Below are 22,841 nucleotides of genomic sequence, written 5' to 3' on the forward strand. Positions count from 1 at the left end.
AACTGAGTCTCACAGAAGTTGGTTGTCCCAGATCATATAACCAGTAAATCGCATGACAGTGCATCCGTGTTCTAACTGAGGTTTGTTTGCTTCTAATGGTCTCTGGCTGTCAATGGAATATCTTTATCATTCACCTTCTTGTTGAAACCAAAATATTTAGAACAAACAGCATTGTACAGTTGGAAAAACATTGACTCGAGTGGGGGTGGGGGTGAAAGGAAGGGAGAGAGAGAGAGAGATTCCTTCAAAAAGCCTAGTGGATTAGGAGCTATAAAGTGAATTTTAAAGTCCCTTTCCATCCATAGGATCAGGCTGAATGAGATTCACATTCATGAGCCATTAGAGCTGGAAGGTAGCTCAGAAATTACCTAGTTGAAGCTTCTTATTTTACACATGAGGAAACTGAGGAACAAAGAAGTGAAGCAACTCATTCAAGGTTATCATAATCATAAACATTTGGATTATTCCCTTAGAGAGTTGCTTCTTCTTACTATTACTATGTTATTACTTCTTAACGCATTTTGAGATATAAACAGACTAAATGCTACGAAAAAATAAGGCATTGTACTATGACTTATTTCTCTATGTGTAAATCATCATCCACCGTAGCAGACAGAAGTTCTAAAATACTTACAACTAAACACAAATGAAGTCAGCATGATTATTCTCCAGAATCATCAAAACTGTCCTGTTCCCAAACCCAAATGCTCATGTACCGTTCTCAAAAGGATGGCCGTTCCCTCTTGTTCAAAACTGAGGCCCTGTGTTGATGGTTTGTGTGTCTCAGAAGCAATATTCCCCTAGTGGATGGGAGTTAGCTGTTCATGTGTTTGCATCATTGCTGGACAGTGGGTTGCCCAATGAGCTCTTTGCTGGTGGGGACCTTGTGCTGTCATCATTGTCCTCAGGGCTGGGGTACAAGCCCTGGCACAAAGCCTATACTCATTCAATATTTGTTGAGTAAATAAATGATGGATGGGTGACTGTAAAGACCTGGAAATCTTTCTCATCAATAAAGCATTGGAATTAAAGGCTTAGCATTAATGCTTATGGAAAAACTGAGCAGGAACATGGAAAGGCACCCTAGGCTCAGGTACAGACCCAACCAAACTCTGGACTGATAGTGTGAAAATATTCAAATACCTTTTCAGGGTGAGAACGTCCTATCCCAGTTAATTAACCAGAAAATAGCCAGTGGTCGCTAAGGGGTCCTAGACTATCATCAATTATAAGAGGCAAAGTCATGATGAGGGAGTGAAGCGGCACCCTAGAAATCCCTTAATTATACTGGGGGAGGGGTTCTTTAGTATATTTTCAAAGTTAAACCTGTGTCTCCCCAAGTAACATAAAAATTTCAATAATGACACCTCTCTGAAAGCTCCAGCCCCAGGTGAAGTTTTGGAAACTGATTTATGCATTCTTTCTCATTCAACGTATATTGGATATTGTACCATATGCCAAAGAGATAAACATGAAAAAGACACACTCTCCTTCCCTTAAGGAACTTTCAGTCTTGGGAGGAGAAGTAAGAAAGAGCACATGAGTAAACACACAATTACAATAAAGTCGGGTTGAAACAACTTGCTCTCAAGTCAGAACACCAGGGCTCAACTCCCACTCCATATTTTGCTAGTTGTAAGACACTGAGTGAGTTACTGAACTTCTCAAAGCCTTGCGTCATCAAGTGTAAAATAGGGATAATAATGTACTTGCCATGCAAAGTTCTTGGTGGGTTAAACGAGATAATATATATAAATGCTTAGCAGAGTATGTGGTGTGCATTCAAAAGTAGCCATGAGAACCGTGGTTCTTATACTCCTATTATAAATGCTTTAATGGCAATCGGAACAGAGGAAGGGTACCTAACTCAAAAGGGCTGGGGTGGGGGTAGATGAAGGCTGCCTCCCTGAAGATCTATAAATATGTGTGTCAATCAGTGGGCAGATTGTATCCAGGATGGTTGGAATTAGGGGAAGAAGTGGTGGTCTCTCCTTTAGGTATCTGATGGGACAAGTCTAAAGTGATGGAGGCATGTGAAAGCTTCAGCTATTCAAGACAGGGCTGGTACTTCCAACCAGCTGGACAAGAGAACATGAGAAAGGGCAGAGGGTGAAGCAGAGATGTAGAAGGTGAATCATAAAGGGCCTTACTTTACTTGGAAGGTCGTGGAAGTCATTGAAGAACTCTAATCAGGAGAGTGACATGACAGAGGGTGACATTTTAGAAGCGTCCCTCTGGCTACAGTGTAGACAAAATGGCTCAGAAAATACTAGAGCAGAGGCAGTCTTTATGAAGCTGTTGCAATAACGCAGGTGAGAAGGGATCAGAACCTAAATTATGACAACAGCAATGGGAGCAAAAGGAAGAGATACAAATTTTTTTAAGAAGAAAAGGGTAGGTCCTGGCAATTAATTGGATGTGAGAAACAAAGACAAGATGCAGCCCAGGATGACACAGATTTCTGGCTCCAGAGAATGGATGCAGGGAAGAGCAGGTACAGTGGGAAAGACGACACATTCAGTTTGGGACGCGTTGAGTTTGTGGTTCTTGATAGGACTTTTGGGGAGAAATATCCGGCATACCTTTGGACAGAAAGGTCTAGCACTCCGAAGAAATACAAAATTTTTAAATCATGGAGAGGATCCAAGAAATTATGTTATGTGCTGAAAACACTTGGTTTAAAGCCATCTACTGAATCCATTTTTGTTGTTGTTAAGATGAGAACACTAAAGAGAGAATATGTGGTTCTTCTAGAGGACAAGCTTTCGATTTGATTAATATAAATGGCTCACCTTGACAAAGAGAATAATGACTTCTAAGGTAGCTTACAATTCTAACACTATGATTCTATCGTTCGAAAACCCTCCCATGAATTTGGAACTGCCTTTGATGACAGTAAACTTTGACCTGAAATTTTTCTTCGTGAGTGTGTAGAATATATATATATATATATATATATATATATATATATATATATATATATACTTTTTTTTTTAATGAAAGCCCACTATCTATAAAGCCAGAGAGCCCCAAACATGCAATGATTATGCTTATGAGAAAGAAAAACCAAGTAAAGACACTATCTACATTTACCTACTCTGGTCCCAATTAGCTGCAAATAGCAGAAGGATCTTCCTGCCGTAGTGGTCGCGGTTTTCCAGCACTCCAGGGAACCCATCGATGAGAGCCCTCTTAATTCCAGGATCATCGGCCTTGAAGTTTTTGAACATGTCCAGGTTTAGCTGGCGGTACTGGAAGTACTGGGCCAGGAGTCTAAAGGCATCTGCTTGGTGAAACTTCCTGGCTCGGAGAAATCTCAGGATGAAGGCATCATCTGTACGTAAAAATCCAATGTCAGGCCTGGTAATGATCATGTCCCTGACTTGCTGAATATCCTGATGTAAAACATCTGGGTTTTCATTCAGTTCCAGGCGAGCTTTCTCTATAGTCTCTGGACTGAGTCCTGCCTGTAAATGGGTCATCTCGGCCAAATCTCCTTTCCAAATGCTTAATTTCTGGTATTTGGGAAGAAGAGAGACTGGTCCCATTCACGTGACGGTCTGCTGAAACCGTGGCCCATTCAACAGTATTTTTACTACCAGGCTGCCACTGAAACAGACAGATTGAGGGTCTTCTTTCTGTTCCTGGAAAGCAGTAGGGCATTCAGTTCTATGTAGTGGGAGCCATCCAAAATAGTTGCAAAACTGAGGCTGTTGCTACTGCAAAACAAGAGAAACAAAACAGAAATGACACACAGAAAGGCTGGGCAAATTAACTGAATCTTAGATGGAAAAGCAGCACATTATGCTACAAGGTCTGATTAGATTAGATAAAGGGTCAGTTATCTTTATGATAGTACCAGGGGTGCCAAAGAAATGTATACACATTTTAAGAGATGTTATCTATGTATTACTTTTTGAAGTTGAATTGAATTATAGCAGCACGTTCGCTCAAAAGATGGCGTTAATCAAATGAATGTTAGTGTCATTCATGGTATTACAATTTTAATACAATTTTTTCCATTCTCAAAATGTGTACACGTTTTTTGGCACCCTCTGTATCTTTGGCATAATTTTATTAACGACAACTTGAATGCATAAATATGCACATATTTGAAATATGTTTGGGAATTTTTTAGTTACATTGACTAGTTAACATAATAGTATATGGTCAGATTAGTAATAGATTGTTCTTCTATTAATTACCCTAAGAGACAGTAAGAGGAGAGAAAGATCCTTTTCTGTTACAGCATGCTTTATGGGGCTATTCACAGGCCTAGATATGGCAGAGAAATTATGGCTGCTGTACAATTTATTGCTTCCCATTAGCTTCTTTTGACAAATAGAAGTAACTTCACAGAAGTCCCCCCACCCCACCTTTTTTGAAGGCAGCCATTTTTACCTTAACAATAAAAAGGGACTGTTAAAGGTCACCCTAGCCTAACCCCAAAGGCACCTAATCACTCAAACCTAAACTAACAACAGTGAGGGGTGGGGGAGGGGACGACAGGCTTATGGCTGGAAACTTGCAATAATCAAATTCAACAGCATTGAGGAAGGATGCTTGCATGTGGACATTTACAGCTGTTTTACTCTTTTTCTTTGTCACCTTTCTGCAGGGAAGGCAAAGGGACTTGAAACTCTTGGTTTTCTCTCTACCTAACACTATATCTATACGGGCTTAAAAGTCATTCCATTTTATATAACTTTCTGTTGTCTGAGGCCTTATTTTACCTGTGACAATGACTGAGTGTTTTAATCACCTCAGATACATCCCTTATGATTTCTCCACCTAAACAGTACACAGAACGGCATCCATATTTTTCTCATTTTGAATATAAACATTTAAACTCAGACATCTGTTTGTTCTAATCTGGAAGTTCCAAGAATCAGAAGACAAAGATAAACTTGAGGGCGTGTACTTTTTCTTCCTAGCTTTCCTAGGTCGATAGTATCTGCAATAAGAGGCAGAATATTTACTCCCAACCTAATTATTGTTGGCAATGCTTTCTCCTACAAAATAATCTAAAAGCCAAAATGATTCTTCTGCTTAATTTAGGACTAGTAGTACTTTCTTAAGGGGATCAATCAACTTACACATTTCTGCTTTATACTGACTTTGCAAAATAGTATTTAGCTCTGCAATGTGTGGAGACAAGAAGTAGAACAGAGTCTTGATTCTCACTGATTTTAAGGAAACAAAATAGCAAAGGAAAATAATGCTATGCACTATTCCCAGGATTGGAAGACACTTAAAAATCCATCTGCTTCAGTGACCATCAGATATTAAAATTCCCTCTCTAATAGCCTCACCACACCCCTTCATAAAGTTCCCTTGTTTGATGTCTCCCTCTTCCAATTCATCCGTACACCCACTCCAATATATCTTCTTCTTTTTTTCTTTCTGAGGTTCTCTCAGTTTATTTTTTTTATTAAAGTTTATTGGGGTGACAATGGTTAGTAAAGTTACATAGGTTTCAGATGTACAATTCTGTATTACATCATCTATATATCACATTGCGTGTGCAGCACCCAGTCAGCTCTTCCATCTTTGACTGCTCTTACCAACCAGTGACCAGGATGGCCATATAATTTGCTATCCAAATTTAGACACTAGAGGGCACTCATGATAATAATGCTGGAAGAACAGTCGTAAGCTGGGACAGTTCCAAGCAAACCCAGACAGATGGTCACCCTACTCGGGACTGACCTTTCTGTTGCTATAGCCAATAGACAAATTTCGGTCTGTATTATGGGTGACCTCTAGTATTTGATATGATGACTTCATTCTTCTTAAACCTCTCCCATTCTTCCACTGTCTTCTCTGACTCTCCATATCCTGATTTTTCTCCTCACCTTTGGCCCACTCCTGCTCAGTCATCTCTTTGTGCGATCACTACTGGAATGTGATGTTTTCCAGGATCCCGCCCCATGATTTGATCACCTACCTGTGGAAAACTTCAGTCCATAGCTCTTCCCTCATCTTCAGGATACACATCCAACTGCTACTGAACACCTCCCCTTGGGTGTCCACGGACACCACACACTCAGTATGTTCCCCACTGAACTAGTCAGAGTTCCTCATTCTGAATTCGCTCTCCCACCTCCATCTCTCCATGACTGCCATCGTCTTCTGCAGTTTCCCACACCAGACACCTGGGAGTCAGCTATCATTCCACCCTCTCCCTTACCGCCCACTTCCAGACAATCACTTCCATAATATTTCTCAGACCTGCCTAATTTTTTTCCATCCATTTCACACCTCATCTCTTTAGAACAGCAACATTCTCCTTACAGTGCCCTTGCTGCCTTTTTCCAGTTGATTCTCTGTATTACAACTGAAATCTGCTTATGTCACTCCCTGATTGACATTGATCAATAGCTACCAATTGTCCTAAGATAAAGTATAAAGCTATGTAACGGTTTCTGAGACCCTTCACCATCTGGTCCCTGCCTGTCTCTCCAGATTCATCATCCAGCCATGCAGCCACACTGAGCCACTAGCTGTTGCTTTCAATTCTGTGGGCCTCTCTGCCTGCGGTGACCACTGACTAACTCCTCTTGGCCCTTCAGGAGTCATCCTGGAGATCATTTTCTCCAGGAAACCCTCACTGATCTTCAGAGGTCACAGGTAGTTACAGTGCCCCCAATACACCACATTTTATTGTCTTTTTCCTCTCTCCCTCTTGACTCTGAACTTCTTACAGTGAAGAGCTGGGTCTCATTCATCTGTGTATCCCCAGTACAGTGTCTGACACCAAAAGGGTCAGCCTCTCAAGCACAGCCACTTTGTGTGTTCACCACCTATCCTCAGTGCCTAGAATAGTGCCTGCCACAGAGTAGGTGCTCAATAAATATATGCAGAATAAATTAATGAAGTAGTCAAAATTTTGTTTCAGTGAGTAAGTGGTTTCCCCTTCTGTGTAGGTGTGTCTAGGACGCACTGAGGGCATTGCAGCTGACTTTTAATTTCCTCCCTCATTTACACAGTATGTTTTCCTAGGAGAACTTAGCCTAGGCACATTGTACTTCAAATCATTGCCCCTTGAAGCATGCTGGGTAATGGTACAGTTCCAAACCACAGCCCAGGGTGCTTAGAGCACAAGGCATAGCACTGGTTCATCCCCCACAGAAGATTTAAAGCTGCTGGGAGTAAGTTACTTACCTTACAGTTCAGGGAGCTCAACAATGTTTCTAAATAAATTACTATGGTGTGGAGGGGAGAGTTGAGGTTGCATTTTTCATGGCCCACTTCCACACATAGCTGTGCCTGCAATCTATAATATCTGGAATAAATTTGCTTCAATCTATATCTTTATTCTGTGCATGCAGAATAAAGTCAACATACAATAGAAGCTTCTGGGGGGAATACCCAAGCCAGAGTCACTGGGTTTCATACTTAAGATGAAATAGATATTTTTCATTAAAGGCAAATTCTTCATTTCAGAAGTCTGAATAGACTGCTACTTAAATAACAACTTCAACTGATAATATTTAATAATTAAAAATGCTATACAATACAAGAACGTGCTCTAGGATGCAGCATTTTCAATTGACTGTATTTTTTTTTTTTTTTTTTTTTTTTTAGTTCTCATTTCAATTTTCTGAATCGGTCAAACAAGTATAAAAGGATACATTAGTCTTGGTATCACATGAAGAAGCAGGGGTGGCTTTCTGTCCTGGAGGTATTAATAATAATAACAGCTATAATTTATTACTTATTGTAGCTGTGTTTATTACGTCCTAGGCACTTACATACTCTTTTTTTGTACACGACATTATTCATCTTTAGAAGAGAACTGTATGAAATGAGTATAACACTGTCACCGTTTTTCAGACGAGGACTCTAAGGCATAGAGTGGTCCAATGACCTACTGAGGTTACATAGCGACTAAGAAGCAGAAACGGGCTTCAAGCCCAAGGAGTCTTTCTCTGGTCCCATGCTTGTTACGACTGTGCTCTTCTGCCTCTTAAGTATAGGAGAGAGGTTTTCATATTTACTATTTTACACCTATGTGACCTTCAGCAAGTCACCTTTCCTTCTCAGAGCCTCACTCTCCCTCCCTAAAATCCATTCCAGATTTACCATTCTAGAAACCTAAAGATGCCTAAAGTGTTAACAGACATTCTTAGTAAGCCTAATACCGTAACTTACAGATACCCAGCTACCGTCGTGTCCTTGTTTCTTCATTGAAAAACGACTGAAACTATTTAAATCCTGGCTGTCTATGCCTTTTCCAGTTATCACAATTTTTTGCCCTTCCTTTATGTATTTTCCTCGGGCTAAAATGCCAGATCAAAGACCTTGCCATTCTATTAGAAAGATGAAGACTTTGCCACGCCTTCCTGAGTGCCACGCTTGACCTGAGCATTGAAATGCACTTGATAACCGAAAAGAGCACATTAAGCAGATGCCCGTGAGTCTCAGCAACCATATTTCCCATTGCTGCTTGGGTCCCCAGTGATTCTTTACTTGGAGATCGTTCCAAATACACAAAAAGTAACTCACCACACCCTCTGGGGAGCCCAAGGTAGAAATAAACTTCCACTTTCAAATCCATGCATTTTCTAATGAACTAGAAGTTAGGTAGTGGTATTTTTGTCTAAGAGAGAGGAAAGAAGAGTCTGTATATCATGATATTTGAAAGCACGACATCCATAGATTCCAGATTCATACTTCATCTTAAGTTTCCGTTAGAAAAAAATGTACTTGTGTATTTCCTCATACAGAATTCAGTCTTAAGAAAGTATATTTGCACACACACACGCACAGACTCACACACATACCGATCAACACAAAATCTAGTATTTATGAACCAAAGAGTCTAGGTGGAAAAATAATTTCATGAAGTTTCGTAATTCAAATGAAATCTATTTTGGTTATTTCATAATCTATTATTCTCATAATCTGTTTATTTTATTATCTCCAGAAACATTAAATATAGTGGGAAACAATCAGAATAATAACAGCCACATCTTGCCTACAAATACGTATACATTATTTCAAAGCATTTTCTATCAATCATTTTTTTCATTGTTACAAAGATCCTGCAATACCTAGAAGAAAGTTAATCCCCTGAAGATGTTGACGATTATGTGACATAATGTAAGTAAAAGTGCTTCGGAAATGAAAAGCTCCATTTTACATTTACTGTAATATTCTTGTTGATACCATTATTTTGTTGTCTCCAGGTAAATAAAAAGATATTGGAGCCCCAGAACAGCTAAGCACTCAGCTTAAAGTTGGATAATGAGCTAGTGTTGAAGTTGGGGGGAAAAAACAAACAAACAAATATCCACTGCGTACTTGTTAGGTGCCGAGGGCTTTGATGTTATATGATCTAATCTCCACACCAGCCCTTTAAGCTAGAGTATTGCTCATTAGATGAAAGGATAAGTCTGAGGTTTAGATAAACCCAATATAACTGAAGGAACAAAGATTCACACCCAATCCTACGTGACCCAAAAGCCCACGTTCTGTCCCCAACCCTGCCCTGCTTCTTGGAGCAGGTGCCTGGTCCACACCACCCTGGGTACTGCACTCTTACAATGACTCACTCACACAGCAGGCACACACCCACATCCTGCCAGTTCTAGAGAAGATTGTTTAAGGGATGTTATAAACTTGGCCAAATTGGGGAATGAAAGAGTATACTGTTGTCATGGACAGAAAGAAAAATCTATAAAGCTTAAATATTATTTGAAATATAAAAACATCAATAATTAATTAACAATACTTCAAATGCATGTTGTTTCCGGGTGTTCCTGGTAATACAAAGAACAATTTTAAGTACACATAGTTGTAAATTAATACAAATATAAAATGGTAAACTATACCCATATTTGTTTTGTGAGCTTCTTTTAAGAAAAAAGAAGAAAAATGAATACCAGGGATAAAACTTTCCATGTGAAAGTCTAATCAACTACTTTATCCATCAGTAAGTGTGACAGTTATGTTTCCAAATTTTAAATGTATCTTGAATTTAGGTTAACCCTTATGGCTCTTCACCTTTGTAAAATCTCACTTCAAATTTTTTAACTGAATATGCATTTTCCCCTTAGGAACGCTGAAAGGAATTTTTATACTGGATGAAATAAAAATAGATGCTGTGGATACATCTCGACCAAAATTGAAAATCACAGTGAGCAAAACTCTTTTTTTTTTTAAATACAACTCTATTTGAAATCTTTCCTTGAAGATGACATGTTCCCTCCCTTACTGCCGGTGGAGCCTACGCTTAAATCTTAGAGGTTGATTACAACATTCTCTGGTGCTGACCAGAAAGGAATCTTTCTTCCAAATGATGAATTTGAGATGGACCATTAGGGCTTGTAGGACTTCCCTGCATAAGTGCTGGCAAAGGAACGTAAGTTCTGTAAGTAGCAATTGGCCCCCAATCCATCGACTTTCTATCAACCATTAGCCAACTTGCAGATATGAGCTATCTATACCAGGAGCAGACAGAGTAGCCTGGAAAGATAAAGTGGAGACCTTTAATCATCTGAAAGTGTAGTGTAACCAGAATTTTACCCCTGGTTCACAGTAAGCTTCGCATCACCTTTAGCTCAGTCCTAGCCTGGGCTTACCCTTGCCACATAAATATTCATCATGACACTCCCTTGGCTAAGCAACTAAGCACATAGTCATCTGCTCCCATTTGTTCTTGCTCTTAAGAAAGATGAAAAGGAAATTGGAATGAATTCCATCAGACTGGAGACACTGAGAACTTCTACCCAAAATAGATGCCAGATCAAAATTAGAGTAGGCTGGGACTCAGATGAAGTAGACCTATTTGACAAAGGAGTTCTAGTGTCCTAAGTTCTGAACAATCTATAAAACTTTTATTCTTTCAGTTTGCTTTGGGACAGATAATGCAGAGTTGAAGGCAAAGACAACTTGTAAGGAAGGTATGGGTTTTTCTGCCACCTCACTGTATTAGGTAGAAAAGTTTTAAAGTAAAGGAGCATTTGACTAGCATGTTTTTTCTATGCCATGAAACTATCCTCATAAGAAGTCATTGGTAGCCAATGCTCCAATTTTAAAAACAGATTAGTTGTGCTTCTTAGGAGTATCAATGGGAGAAAGAAAAAAAAAACACTTGGAAGCCATTATTTCTCTAAGAATAGACTCTTTTTGAGGAAGAGGATCTGGAGGAATGTAAGAAAGTCAGGGGTTACCCAAAGATGGCCTGTAAGTCTGCTTGTTCCCTTTTCCACTCAGCACATCTATGTGACTGGGTCCCTTCTTCTGGATGTGATTAGGCAGACGATGACAGCAGCAGGTATCAGAGTTAAGGAAAATGCCTGATGACGGTGAAAGGCAGCAGGATGCATATGGGCGGGGCGGGAGGAAAGGGGCTATTTGTGTAACTTTCTCCCCAGCTAGAGCTCTGCTCTCTGAGGTCTGATTGCCTCAAAACTTGAGTGGTTTTTGTTTTGTTTTAGTGTGAGTGCCATTGTTGAATAATCAGAAATAAGGTGGGAATGTCAAAAAAGTAGGAAACTTTTTTGTCTGCTTCTCAAAGAGTGGTCAGCAGTGCCGAGGAGCTTGTTAGGAATGCAAACTGTCAGGACCCACCCAGACCTGCTGAATATGGAGCAGAATCCCCGGGCGATTTGCACACAAGTTAATGTTGGGAAGCACTGGTCTAGAGGATGTGTGATGAATCAAAGGGGTTGAGAAGGTAGGTTCATTGCCCCTGAAGTTAGAGCTCACACTGGCTGTGGACAACAGAGGGACAACGTCCAAGAAGAGAATAAAAGCATCCCCAGTATGTTCATGCCTTTTGGAGTACTGGCACTCAGAACAGCTTCTCAGATCACCCCACTAATTGTTCTCATTCAGGCTGCATGCTCTATATATCAACCAAAAGCAGTAAAGAAAGGAAGGAGGGAGGAAGCAAAAGAAAGTGAGAGGGAGGGAGGGAGAAGAGGGGGAGGAAAAGAAAAAGGAAAGAGAAAAAAATCTCACATATTTTTTTATTTTGTTTTATTTTGACCACACATCAGAAGAGGCCTTTTATTTAGAGAGCTTGTGATTTGAGTCCCAACTATCATTCCCAGGCCCAAGACTTCCCTTCTACTGCCTCCAAAACTACAAAATAATGAACACTGAGTATACTACCGTGTTTCCCTGAAAAGAAGACCTAGCCGGACAATCAGCTGTAATGCATCTTTTGGAGCAAAAATTAATATAAGACCCTGTCTTATTTAACTATAATATAAGACCGGATCTATAATACTATATTATATTATATTTATTATATTATATTATTAAATTATATTATATTATATCATATCATATATATGATATATATTCATATATAGTCATATATGATATATATCATATATATGATATATATATATTAAATCATATATATATTATATATAAATCATATATAATATAATACTGGGTCTTATATTAATTTTTGCTCCAAAAGATGCATTAGAGCTGATTGTCTGGCTAGGTCTTATTTTCAGGGAAACAGGGTATGTACTTGACACATAGAAAGATATGGAGCTTTACATAAGATGTAATAGAAGCTGAATTGTCTCCTTATTTTTAAGGAGAAGAGCTGGAGAAACTGGTCTCCACAATACCTAAGAATTGGAGATTTGACTAAAAGGGTCCAGGAGACAAGAGCAGATCATCTCACACACAATGGGAAGAATCCTGCTGCCTCAGAAGTCAGGAAGAAGAAAATCTCACAGAAAATTAGCCTCCCACACAGACAACTTTCTCTGATAGTCCCTGTCACATGATAATAGTGGGACTGCACTACAAAAACGGCACTGCATAAGGTTACCTCGCCAGAGAAGATGTGATAAAGGTCTATGAGAGGCAGCAGAAGTAGTGAAGAATAATGAACTTATTCACTGAATAAACAAAAGGGCTTTTCTGGTTGTTTGTTTGTTTGTTTGTTTTTATTGAGAGGAGAGTGACCGTTTGATTTCCACATCCATGAAGAATCAAACCAAAGACAAACTTCCTTAAGCGAAGAAAAACTTGAATTGGAAATTAACCATAGTTTTCTCTAGAGGGATATAACACTTGGGGTTGCAGACTTGTAGTAATTCATACTGTGTATCTTCCCCTGAAACAAATTTATTCCAGTGAAATCTGGATAAAATGAACAATAATCAAAATAATGAAAATTTGGGAGAAGGATGTAATGGGGGAAAGGATCGCTCTTGGTAATGCTGAGGGCTATTTCTGGGCTCATTGCATGTGGCCAAACTTCATGTTTTGTATACCCATTCTGCTGTATTACCTTCTCTGGCTGAGTCACCATATAACAGGAAAGCAGAGAAGACCCAAGTCAGCCTGAATCCATTTACTAAGGATGGCTGTGCTATGAGGCGTGTGCAAAGTCATTAATAGACTTCTCAGGGTTAATAAAGTAGGTGTCCCTTTGTAAAGCCTGCAGAAAAGAGCAGCCACCACAAGTTCTGAAGAGTTATGGATTCCCCTTTTGGGAAAATGGAGGACCTTCAGTCATACTCCATGCTTCTAAAGGAATGTGCCCTCTATGAGGATGTCTACAATAGTGTGTGATGCTACTCTGCTGGAAATATGTTTTCTGTTCACCTTTAAATCTATTATAAAAATGAGAAAATTCTGTTATTGAAAACAGGAAAAAAGTAAAATAGCCCTTAATAGAATAAAGAAAGAAAGACGAAGCCAGGGTAGCAGCACTCTATAAAAATTAGTAAGCTCAGCATAGTATTTCAGTCAGAGAAAGGAATCACATCTGAGACAGATGCCTGTAAATCTCACTGAAGCAGTACTGTTTTGAAATTTCCCCAGCCTCAGGAAATTGTATTAAGCACAGGAAGACAGCAGCATTGGAGGCACTGGACTCCCGGTCTGACTTTCTGGTTCAAAGGAGCTAGAACTGGCAATATATACACGTTTATGAATTGTCTGGGCTTCTGAACCATTCTTTGCAGACAGATAAGGGAGTTCTACAAATCTTGCTACTCAGGGATTTGCGAGGTACTGTTTACTGTGGATATTACCAATCTAAGGACAGTAGATAGGTGACCAAATTTTCTTTTTCTCTAAAATCCATTTCATCACATATTTTCACTAGTTTTCATGATTTGAGTTTCAAATTAAGGGACTCTTAGAGGCAGGTAGAATTGTGCCAATGTTCCTGTAATTAATAGCAGTAAGTAACTTTTGAAAAAAATGCTACTATTCCTCATTTGAGGAGAGTATTTTGTGTGAATTTTTCTTCAAAACTTCTTTCAGAGGATACTTGTTTGTGACTATTCTTTATTTATGACAATGCCTCTAATGATGAGCAAGCTGGTTTAGATGAAACTTGCTTTATTGTCTCTTTTTAAAGAGGCAGAATAAATGTACAAGGGTAATTTTTAAATGAACATTTTCTGTGCTCTGGTTTAAACTTGGTTTTTACATGTGACCTGACATTATTCCCATATGGAAATATGATCCATCTCATTTTTAATTAAGATGTTGATTTTATGGAAAAACAATCTGCCAAAAAAAAAACAGTACTTTGCTCTTCAGTCATAACTGATTAATGAGTACCCACCAAAAGATTTATATTTATAACAGACTCACGCACTTATTTTCTGATGTTTGTTAGCTTTTATTTAAAAAAAAAAAAGATCCTGGCTAAATTAAAGGGGTGCTATGACTTGGGTTTGGACCCTCAAGATATTTAAAAGATGTTCCAGCTTCCTTTCAGCTAAAAAAGAAAATGATAGCACTCTAAAAGCAGAGCCTGATAGAACAGTTACATAAAATGCCTTTTCAATTTTTGCACTCTATTACTCTATTATAGGAAAATGGTGTTATTGCCTGATTACTGAGAGAGCACGCAAAATCTCGTCTTCCAAATCCGAGTCAGTCCTTGACTAGTGGTGAACAAAGCCAGGCCATCTGCTCTGAATATCATTACTAGTTTGGCCATTTGGGCAAGGATCTATCTTCTCTGCTTCAAAGAGAGATTTAAGATTGGAAATTTGAAATAAAATAAGTAGACAGGAAGAGACATTTGAACATATAGCACTTTCCAACGAGAACCGCATTTGTTAGGTTATTATGGTCATCATCATTTTAAATTTTCACTCTGGTCACAGAGTTAACCTTTGAGGTTTCCATTTTACACAACATTTTAGTAAAAAAACTTAATTCCAGAGTTTCTGCAATAAACGCTAAGGAAGGAAAACGGAGTGTGGGTGAATATGAGTCATCAGTCACCCCCACCCTGCTTCCTGGTGATTCTCCATTGGAAAACCAGAAACACAGATTGAGTTCATATATCTGTTTTACCGGAATAACACTATACCCTAGGCCATGTTAATTTCCTAAACTAAACAGTCCCTAATCTGCTGAAAGGCAGCTGGCTAAGTGCTGGTGTCTGGCAAGTGCCCCAGCTGTCCCCCTGCCTGGGCTCTCTCTCTCCTGTCTTCACTTTCCCTTTCTCACAAGCAGGCGTCTCTCTTTGTTTTCAGAGGTGTCGTCCACCTGAACTTTCCTTTCCATGACCGAAAACTTGGGCTCTTTTCCTCTACCCTGCGGACCTCGGGCTTCCTCTAAGTGACAAGACACAGTTGTGTTGACTGTAGTTAAGGCGCTGGTGATGGTGGAGATCATGATGAGGATGGTGGAGATGGGGGTGCTGATGGTATAAGGGAGCGCAGGCTGAGCGGGCGCGGGGAGGAGGAGGATGGACCGCGGAGGCGGCGAAGAACAGGGGGCCTGAGGGATGGAGTGCAGAGGGATTGCAGATGGGAGCTGTCCACGCACCGAAGTGCTGAAACGCCGCAGCCATGGCTTCGCAGGAGCGGGAGGAAAGGTGGGGAGGCGCTGCAAATACAGAAGGGAGAAAAAAGGCAACAAATACCTTCACACGGCCGCCCAGCCTTGCTTTGGGAATGTATTTCTGCAGGTGTCCTCGCTGCTGAGCTGAGTAGGTGAGATCCCCTATTCTGGCAGGTTCAGGCTCAGATTTCTCTAGAAAGCTGTGAATGAGAGCCCCGGCTCCACGGGGCTGTGATTTTGGTAGGAGGCGTGTGCGCCAGAGACTCTGTCCTTCTATACAGAGCCTGGCTCTCCCCTGGGTCCTAAATGCCTCCGTACCGTTGCTCTCCCCCGGTCCGTCAAGACAAAACCAAGAATTACTGTAATTTTGTAACATCTAGAACAAAAAGTAACGGAACCATTACACACCACCCCCAATCCTAAAAACAGAATCTTTCAATCAGCTTAATGCAATCTCTGAAACAGATCTGTTTGTGTGTGTACGCGCGCGCGCGCTCACGCGCGAGCAAATATAACAGATGAGAAGGTAAGTATCACAGACCTATGGGGAAAAGGATAGATTATTTTATTAACAAATGGTGGTAAGAAGTGAACGATTTGAAAAAGACTCAAATTAAAGGCTCATCCCATCAAAATTAATTCTACATAGATTAAGGAGATAAATATACAACTAAAATTATTTTTAAAAACTAGAAGAACATAAGAAATATTTTACTTATCTTAGGATAGGGAGGGTATTTTTAAGCACAAGAGGGATAGAAGCAATCACAAAGAAAAAGGTCAATAAGTTTGAGTGTAAGAAAAATACTTTTGAATGTAAAAATATTACTAAAGCATAAATATAAACACCACTTGGAAAAATTGCAACAAATATATGTTTCCTGTATAAAATATCTCATATATTAAAAGAAAAACACTAATGGTTTAAGAGAAAGAAGAAGGAAGGGCAAATGACAAGGAATTCACTTTAGAAAGGTGAATGCATAACAAGCATATTTTCAAAACTCAACCTCACCAGTAAACAGAGACAAAATAGCACTGAGGTGTAGTTTTGGCTGAAGTTTTATATCTACTTATTATCTCCTGTTGTTGCAATAATAGTTAGAAAGTGTAACCTTTCTGTAAATCTATTTCACCATATACATCAAGTGTCATAAAATATGCATGCATTTAGACTCACTACTTTCACTTCATGAACCTCATGCTGAAGATATAATCAGATATGCAGATAAATATTTATGTACATAAATTTAATTTATGATGAAAGAAATTGTCAAAAATAATGAAAGCATTAAAACTGTTTGTATATAGCCTATAATGTTTGCAGCTATTAAAAACATTTTGAAGACTATTAAAAACAAAGAAAAATTCTCACAAAAGGGTAAGTGAAGAAAAGCAAAATACCAAATACAGTACTCACCCCCATTATCAAATTGGTAAGATTATAGGATAACATAATGCTATTATAAGTAAATTTGATTTTTATCGAGTTGGACTTGATTTTCTTCCTTACATTTATCTAAAGTGTCTGTATTTATTTAAGTATTTTAAAGCAATCTGTTTATCACATATTTCACAGAGACTTTAAAGTTGTCAGAATTTTTCCAACTCTGATGTAGCATTGCATGTTTATTTACTTGTATGTTTATTGTCTCTTTCTCTCCTGTAGAATGTAAGCACCACGTTCACTACTTCTTCCCAAGCACCTAGAAGTGTGCCCGGAACATCATGGGAGTTTAATAAATATTTGTTGAATAGAAGCATGAAGGAGTGAATGAATGAATGACATAACCTTCCCCCATATCGATGTATTTTTAAATATTTTATAAAGCTATGAATTTCACATGTCAAGTTATTCAAAAAGACATGGCACATCAAAATGATCTGAGGTTGCTGCTGAATTTTGATCATATCTGAAGTCAATTAAAGGGACATCTTCAAAGACATAGCTAATCATGGACATGACTTGCAAAGTGGCCCCAATGTGAGTTGTTTAAAAGGAAAAAAGTTTCTCCAATTAATTCCCACTCTAATGCGATTCATTTCTTCTTGATCCTGATCCCTTTAAACGCTTTGTAGAGTTTCTTTTCTTCTGAGATGTTAATGTTAATTATTCTGCTCCTCTTCCTCCTTGTCTCCATTCTATAACCATTAACAGAAATGTAAACCAAGACCAAGACTTAAGGGTTTCATAAGCCAATGATTTAAAAGTCCTTTTACAAAATTTAAAATGAATTTGGATACCTTTGCTCAGCTGGTGGTCCCTTTCAGTTTTTATTCACTATCAATTGTGACATTTGAGTGACATCAGTGATAACCTAGTCAAGTTTTATTTGTATTTTCTAAACTGTGAGGTAGAAAATAATCATATATTATATTTATACACACATATATGTATATAGGTGCATGTGTGTGTGTGTGTGTGTGTGTTAGTCTCCTTCCTGAGAACTCTTTTTGAGGAAAACTACCCCCATTTATATGAGGCTGAGACAGAAAACCGAAGTACTCCTGCCTGATCATGCCTTAGGACCCACCAACTGTAACAACAAAAACTACCGCTGCCAGAATATAGTCTTATATTCTGAAAGTCTTAAAAACAGTTTTTAAATTTACTTGTACTGATCATAGTGAAAGGATTAGTTTAAAATATGTCACTTTTATTGATAATTAGGACAGATATGCTCAATATATCAAAAGATTTACTTCTTCCCAAAGTGCCAATGAAAGTGCACCATTTCCCTTTACATTCATGTGCATTAACCCTGTGCTGTTTATGATAATACTCACCTTCATCTACCATTTAAAATTCCTATGTAAGAAAAACAGCCTTTTACTGAGTGCATGTTCTTCACTGTGTTGAATCTGCCGTTTTGTTTCCTAGGACCCAGATTGTCTTTGCTTAAAGCTTTTGCCTGTTAACTGCAAACCAGAGGCTTCTGTGATGGGTTTCCTTTCTTTACTCACTTGGACTGACATCGTGCTAATATTTTGCACCATCTATTCAACCTTAATTTCAGGTTCTCACACTACAGCTGCCTCCATATTCGTTTGCAGGATTGCTCCATGGACCCCTTTGTGTATAAGAATCCAATGCCGAGGGTGCAAGTGTGGCCTGCTCACAAGCATCTTTCCTGCTTCCTGACCTTATGCCTGACATTCCCAAGTCGGTTCCTCATTTCTGTACGGCCTTAAAATGCCGTGTTAGTGTTGGGTTTGCCATGGTCTAGGTTTGGATGAGGGGAGGGTGCTTTCTGTGGGTTTGCTGGTGACAAATGAAGCATCTAGCCATGTAGGGGTGCACTGAAGTCTGAGAGTTCATGCAGAATGGAATACTATCCAGATAAATATTGATATTTATGGGAATGATGTTAGGATACTATCACAACGGTAAAACAGCACATTTCTAAACAACTGCCTAGTTTTGATATTTGACTGGAAAATGTATGAGGAGTAAGGTCAAATTGCAAAAGCGAGAATATTTTAGTTCGCCATAATGATGTTTTGTTCTCCCCATAGTTTTGTGATATACATCTCAATATACTATCAGAAGCGATTTCCCTGATATTTCTATTATCTAATTACAAGCCAATTTCGAAGGTTTATTTTCTATCATAAGGATCAGCTAGGTAATGCTGAAAGAACAAATTATTTCTGCAGTCCCAGTGGTTTCCCGAAATAATGGTTTCTTTTTTATTTACACTCATTTGGGAATTGGGGGAAAGGGGGGCTCTGTTCCACCTAGTCACTCAGGGGCCGTAGTAGGGAAGAATAACACAGTGGAAACTTGGACTTGCTTTTGGCTTCAGCCTGGAAGTAACGCACATCATGTTTGCTCACAGCACATGGTGAGAACAGGTCACCTAGCCCTGCCTATTTGCAAGGGGACAGGGAAGTGTGGTCAAGCACAGGGATATTTGGTGAGCAGTCAAGGGTCCTACAACAGTCAGCTCTTGTGGTTGCTGAAAATATCTTAGTTCTCTTAACACACATAGAACACATTCAACCCATCTCCAAAGATTCCTTCAGTCACTACATCCAGTTCCACGTTCCCAAGCTCTAGGTTTTAGGTAGCTGTCTTATCTCTACTACATATTCACATGCAATCCTCTTGTTCTGGAGATGTAAACAAAAATAGAAATAATTTGCCACCCCTTCCTCAACATACCCAATAGTAGAAGAGGGACAGAGTAACCACACAAAAAAACACTCCCATTCAGAAAGGGAAGGATGGAAAGATAGGTGGTAGTCGCTGAGGCCAGTAATTCTGAAATCACACTGGACAGATGTGGCAAAGACCTCCTACAATGAGGGTAAGACGGGTTATTATTATTATTATCATTATTATTATTATTATTGCTTAAATCTCTGGGGAAAGGTTCCTATTTCTTTGTTTTCCAAGACCCCTGGCACCACAGTCTGAGAGGTTGTTGGCTTTTTTTTTTCCATTATATTCCTTGGCTGCATCCAAAATGAGAATTACAGACTATGTCCTCCTTTGAAATTGAGATTTCAATTGTAATTTAAATTTCTGTTTTACTTGGGTCACAGCAAACATCCAGTTCTTTGAGTAGCAATATGCACTCAAGAAACCACACAACCACATAGTTAAACATTTATAAATTCCAACATTTATTTCCTCAAAAGGCTAAGAGGCTAAGCAAGCTAAAAAAAAAAAAAAAAGTGGGAAAGTGGTGTACAAACTGAATCTCTGAATTAGTCAGTCTTTCCCTGACTTGACCACTACCAGATGTCTTGAGCTTGTTCTCATATCAAGGTTTTTTGGAGAGATTCAGAGAGCTAAAATCACGGCTGCTCCATCACTAATGTGGCAGGTCAGATGTTTCTTCCAGCTGGGAGCTGGATGGTATCGGTATAACTCGCATTCTATTCATTCAAAGTTACAACATTAAGAGTTGCATCATTAAACTGGATGACCATAGATCGCCATATTTTAATATGTCCTGGGCAAGGTAACCATATGCTTATCAAAGTAGCCCATTTCCTTTGGAGTGACACAAAAATGTTTAACATCAAATTCAGTTTACATCTAGCCAATTTCCCACATAAGGCAGGTACAAGCAGTGATTACAAACAGGACGAATCCTGCTTGACAATAGGCAGTTTTTCAGTCCACTCTGTTCCCATAGGAGATTGGGCACAGTTAGCCAAGGCTCACAGGCTTTTTTTACTCCAAGTTCATAGTTTGCTTGGACGTATAATTCTCTGAAGACTTTAGAGGTGCAGTGTCTGTCTGACTTCATCAGTTTCATGTTCCAGCATCCACTCTATACTTCTTTGGAGACACAGACATTAGATCAGCTATATTTATTTGCTTTTTTATCCCCAAACTTCTCTCAATGTATTTGAGCCTCTCTGGAGTAATAAGTGGTGAAGTCAGATCCTTTATCTGATCTTTTCCTTCAGAAATTCTAAACCATCAAGAGGTTTTTTTAATACCAAGAGGCTCACATCCTTAATCTGATTCCTGTCCAAAATATTTGCTTTTAATTGACTTTTCCTCAAATCCTTTCTTAATTTTACCTCTTTCTTTGGGAGCAAAAATAAATTGGTTGTTCCAACATGGCAAGATCTTGGATTTCTGGAAGTCTCCATTTCCTTTTATTTCTACTTATAAAATCATCCATCGTTCTTTTTTCTTTACTATCTTGCAAAATTCATAAAATGATAACCAAGACACACTACTCACACTGTGTTTTTCACACATGTCCCCGTAGAGATGTGAATTCTTTAAGTATGCACTCTTACTCCTAACATTGCAGACAACACTTTTAGCAAATATTTTATCACCACGTAACATGGAGTGTTATCTCTCCTACCTTCCATATCAGCCTCCTAACCACGTTTGTTGCTAACCATTAATTCAACACTACACTATTTTAGTATAACACTTCACTTCCAAAATATAATTAGCTATGCTTCAGTAATAAATAAACCCAAAGGTCTCAGAGGTTTAATACAACAAAGTTTTATTCTCATGTTGGAGGTTCAAAGCTAGTTGGCAGGGAGATGGGATGCGGGAGAGATGGGGGGCTTTGCTCTACAAAGTCAGACTCAGGGAAGTTCCATCACTTGGAAAGCCCTGTGACCGGGGAATGGATATATGAGAATGCATACGTACTCTTCTTTCCGCCATGTAGAAGTGACATGTATCATTATAGACTGATATTTGCCCCAGGGAATCATTTTGCAGGATCAAACAGTAAGAGGTACTCAAGATAGGAAATTCTTGACAGAAAGGAAGGCTAAAGTAATTCAACCTGCTGGGATTGCCTACTATGTTTCAAACAAGAAAGCACAACTGCTGCTATCAGAATTATTACTTCTATGACTTGAAAACAAAAGGACTAAGTAATCAATATCAGTATGATTGAAGAAGGAGCATAAGATTTGGAGACAGATGACTTTGATTCAAGTCTCTGCCTCTTACTAGCTCTGGGATCTCAGGTGAATTATGATAATCAACACATATTTTCTGTCTGAACAATACTCCTTTGAAAGAAGTCCTGTCTCCCCATTATCTAATATCCCTGTCCAGACCATGTCGTGAGAAGACACTGAACACTTTGGTTAATCTTTGCTGTAAGCACCACAGTGCATAAAGAAAGTAGAAGAAAGTAAAGCCCATGAGAGTCTGGAGACCTAAGGAGTTTTGTGGGTCCCATTTCCTGTCCCAAGGTTTTGATTCTTACAACTCTTCCTTCAATTGTCTGAGCCACATGAACTAGCCCATCAAGCTAATTTGAATTGCGTTTCCATCTTTGCTGTTAAATACTGTATTTCTATTTAATGTTACTGACTTCCCCAAAATGTTTGAGGAGAACTTACTACTCAGACCATAATTTCCCTTTGAGACTTGGTCTTATGAGGAAAGTCTATGTCCCAGAAAATAGGCTCTCTTGGTGAATACCCCACCTTGGAAGGAGAAAATGAGGAGTAATGAGTTTAACTGGCATTACCCATACTAGGGTTTGCCTCGGAGCCTTCTAACCATTTACCCAGATTACTTGGGGAATCCCAACTTTTCC

General features: G+C 39.0%; 1 protein-coding gene across 1 annotated transcript in view; it reads right to left on the bottom strand.

Moving 5' to 3' along the window:
- Window positions 1-16,044, bottom strand: part of CLVS1 (clavesin 1) — a 154,354-nt gene extending 138,310 nt beyond the window's left edge. Inside the window, exons 1-2 of the mRNA XM_019752424.2 lie at window positions 15,878-16,044; window positions 3,094-3,719 (exon numbers count right to left, since the gene is read on the bottom strand). Of these exons, the coding sequence (XP_019607983.1) occupies window positions 3,094-3,548 (455 nt within the window). The 5' untranslated portion in view covers window positions 3,549-3,719; window positions 15,878-16,044. The remainder of the gene's footprint in view (window positions 1-3,093; window positions 3,720-15,877) is intronic.
- Window positions 16,045-22,841: the final 6,797 nt, after the last annotated feature.

Source organism: Rhinolophus sinicus, linkage group LG14 (genome assembly GCF_036562045.2).
Source record: "Rhinolophus sinicus isolate RSC01 linkage group LG14, ASM3656204v1, whole genome shotgun sequence".
Classification (NCBI taxonomy): Eukaryota; Metazoa; Chordata; class Mammalia; order Chiroptera; family Rhinolophidae; genus Rhinolophus; species Rhinolophus sinicus.